This window comes from Centruroides sculpturatus, unplaced genomic scaffold (assembly GCF_000671375.1).
Source record: "Centruroides sculpturatus isolate CEXI.00-Female unplaced genomic scaffold, Cexi_2.0 scaffold5462, whole genome shotgun sequence".
Classification (NCBI taxonomy): domain Eukaryota; kingdom Metazoa; phylum Arthropoda; class Arachnida; order Scorpiones; family Buthidae; genus Centruroides; species Centruroides sculpturatus.
In genome coordinates this window covers 708-4,352 of record NW_019389559.1, presented here as the reverse complement: position 1 = coordinate 4,352, position 3,645 = coordinate 708, and the positions used below count along the sequence as shown (strand labels likewise).

Sequence of the window (3,645 nt, the reverse complement as noted above, 5' to 3'; positions counted from 1 at the left end):
TAGTCCGTAAACTGCACACGTGCTGGGCTGTGATTGGCTCATGTATTTAAGTGACTCATACAACACGGAATTTATATAATACGGAACGTATCTACCGTGTTATAGGGGGTCTACTGTACTTTCTTTATTCCATTTTTGACTTGTTCTGCCCCACAGGCATTAAATGGGTCTTTTTCTCCCTACCCATCAGAGGTTCAGTCAAATCCAAAATGAGAATGACTAGGTGGGGAGGGACAAAATCTAAACAGAAGGGACAGACCACCTCCAAAAAATTTCAAAAATTTTTCATCCCCGATTCAATTCTGAGTCCTTCAAGTAGTAGGTTAATGTATTAACAGCCTCAGCCATTGAGCTGCTTATGATTATAGCTAAATCAATAATATCTTAAAGTATGTTTAGATATACATCCATAAATTATTTACAATAGATATAATATGTGTTTGTTGATTAAAAATTTATATATACAAATTAAAAACAATGGAATNGACTTGTTCTGCCCCACAGGCATTAAATGGGTCTTTTTCTCCCTACCCATCAGAGGTTCAGTCAAATCCAAAATGAGAATGACTAGGTGGGGAGGGACAAAATCTAAACAGAAGGGACAGACCACCTCCAAAAAATTTCAAAAATTTTTCATCCCCGATTCAATTCTGAGTCCTTCAAGTAGTAGGTTAATGTATTAACAGCCTCAGCCATTGAGCTGCTTATGATTATAGCTAAATCAATAATATCTTAAAGTATGTTTAGATATACATCCATAAATTATTTACAATAGATATAATATGTGTTTGTTGATTAAAAATTTATATATACTTATATAAGATGATTCAAAACTTAGTAAATTCAATTAACTTTCTTATAACCTGCTTAACTGATTTTTGAACCATTCTAAATAACAATGATCATAAAATTAACAAAGTTGTCATTTAATTTTTTATGGTATGACGTATCATTTCTGTGTATGCAGACTAAGAAGCTCTTCAGAAGTTATTTCAGTAATTTTACAATAACTGAATTTATAATATAAAGTAACTTAAATCTTAAAATACTTACACAGTTCGTGGACCATTTAATGCTGCAACAGCAGGTCCAAAAGTCCTTTGCAGTGTGTGATTAAATAATGGAGATTTAATGTGATAATTTATAGCGTCGATTAACGGTTGGCAAATATTCTGCTCTGGTGGCTTAGACGGTCCCACAATAGACTGATTACTGGTGGCGGCAGATGATTCTGACTGAAATAGATCACCATCAAATAAAAATTCCTATAACCACATGCTGTACTAATTCTAAATTATTTACCGCCGTTACTTTAAATTCCAGTCTCTCTAAAACTTGCTCACACTTCAGTAAAATGTCCATTGAACATCTGAAATTATAAAAAACAAAATAATTGTTAATACATGAGTAAATGTTCCATATTTGATTAAATTTTTATGTATAATTGGAAAAAGCAACAGGTATTTGCATTCTTAAACTCTAAATTCATAATTTTTATATTTATATTTTACATTTTTATGGATAATGCTTTTCATTATAGGAAAGTTTTATATGTTATTATTTACAAAAAATTTACATTAGGTAAAAAAAATCATATTTATATACAGAATAATTAACTATATTTAGTTTAAACTTAATAATAATAATAATAATAATAAATTGCAATTTACATAAATCATAATAATAAACAATTTGTTTAAAAGATAAATAATATTAAACTGAAATAATTAAAAAGCTCTTTTGCTCAAATATAACTTGATCTTCTTCAGTTGATGCTGTTTCCAAATGAATCAAATTGAAAATTCAAATGCTTAGGTTCAGACAATTAAAATGTTCTTCATGACAGTGCTTTTAATTAATTACTTTATTTCAATATTGTTTATCCTTTAAAAGAATTGTTTACTATCCTGGATTATATAAACTGTGTTTTTTGTGTTGATTCTCTGCAAGATGAAGTTAATTTAGTATTTACTAATTATAATCTTCATTTACCTAATTTTAAGATAAAATGCTTTTCTAAAACAAAAATGAAATAAATGAGAAGTTTTATAAATAATATTGCTAGTGTTTTATTTATAGTTATAAATTTATATGCTTGAAAAATATTTAAGTAATTTATAAATAATTATAATGTATTCTAGAATTTATTAAAATAATATATGCAAATTTGTTCAAACAAATATTACCAAATATGTAATTTGTCAATTACAATAAACAGAACAGTATCCAGATGGCCAAAGTATTAAGGACACCATCCTACCAATCCAAAGAATCTAGTCATATACAAAGATTATTCTCTATATAATCAGGTCAAATCACAAAGTTGTGTATATATATCACATCCTCACTACTTAAGTCACCCAGTGCAAGCCTATACAAATCCAAGATAATTATTCCTTTTGCATAAACATCTTATTACTCAAAACAAAGTTTTAAAATATAAAATTTATTTTCTTTAATTGGGCTGCAATTTGAAAAAATTGTAGACCTATAAATTCCTACTGTCGTCTGTCCATCCATCTTTCCTTAATCTCAAGAACAAAGTTAGATAGATTAAAGACGAGATCAAATATGGAAACTTAAGGAACAAGAGGCCCTAATTAACTATATATGAACTTCCAATACAAACAGGAAGTCATGTTATTTCTATTCAAAAATTTTCCCCTGAAAGGTGTTAGACCAAGGGTTGCCAAACTTTTTGGAATACTTTATCACATGAACACTGATATTTCTGACTTATAAATAATATCTTTCCTTTTCATATAATCTAACATGGCATTTTATGTTAGATTATTTTCTATGACAGTTATTGAATATTAGATGATTGTGTTAGTTTTTTTCTTATTGATAAGCATCATTATGGTTTTTAGAATTCCTAATTTTAGAAAATTAATCTGCAATTTAGAAATTCTGAAACATTTTTAACTGAGCATCACATATCAAAAGTAACAAGAAACACTTTTTCCCCTCATTCACTTTAATTAATATAAGTAAACTCTATTCATACAATATAAAAAAATATTCATAATTCCTTGCATTTCCAGAAATAGGAGCATTTACATTCACCAAAATTTAATAATAATTAAAAAATAATAATTGAATATGTTAGAAACCTCTCTTCTTAAATGAGAATTGAAGTGTCTCATAAATGTTACAATTTTATATTGAAAAATTGAATTACCTTTTATTAGGATCAGAAAGAATATCCAATAAATGCTTCATCTTGCTTAATTCTTTTTTACGTTCTAAAATAGTTTCATAATCAGAGTTTTTATTTTTAGTTAAGATAAGCATAATAATAAATCTTTAAACATATATTAATAATTAAATAAAATATTTTAAAAATATCTATTATAATATCAAAAGATCTTTAATTTGTTAAAAAGCATATACAGTAGAACCTCGCATAACGAGTGTTTCACATAACAAGCAAAACAAATTGTAAAAAATTGCCTTGCTTAACTAGCGATGTTTCGCATAATGAGTGACAAATAGAGGGAAAGTCTCAAATTGTGCGCATGCTCCAGCAATCTGTGTTCAGCATGCATTCCTCTAGCATCTTAGTGTCTCATGTGATCACACATTTTTCCAAACTTGTGATCACACAAATTACTTTTAAACATCAACAACCATAGCCCGTTATAT

General features: G+C 27.6%; 1 protein-coding gene across 2 annotated transcripts; it reads right to left on the bottom strand.

Moving 5' to 3' along the window:
* Nucleotides 1-1,024: 1,024 nt before the first annotated feature.
* Nucleotides 1,025-3,307, bottom strand: LOC111617311 (mediator of RNA polymerase II transcription subunit 15-like). Of its 2 annotated transcripts, none has more exons than XM_023358621.1 (3): nucleotides 3,182-3,307; nucleotides 1,312-1,369; nucleotides 1,025-1,235 (listed from the first exon to the last, which is right to left on the bottom strand). In XM_023358621.1, exons 1-3 carry the CDS (start codon nucleotides 3,292-3,294, stop codon nucleotides 1,050-1,052), a joined length of 357 nt encoding a protein of 118 aa, XP_023214389.1. In that variant the 5' UTR covers nucleotides 3,295-3,307; the 3' UTR covers nucleotides 1,025-1,049. The 2 variants fall into 2 exon arrangements, with proteins under 2 accessions (XP_023214389.1, XP_023214388.1); XM_023358620.1 differs by having other exon boundaries at nucleotides 1,303-1,369; nucleotides 3,182-3,306.
* Nucleotides 3,308-3,645: the final 338 nt, after the last annotated feature.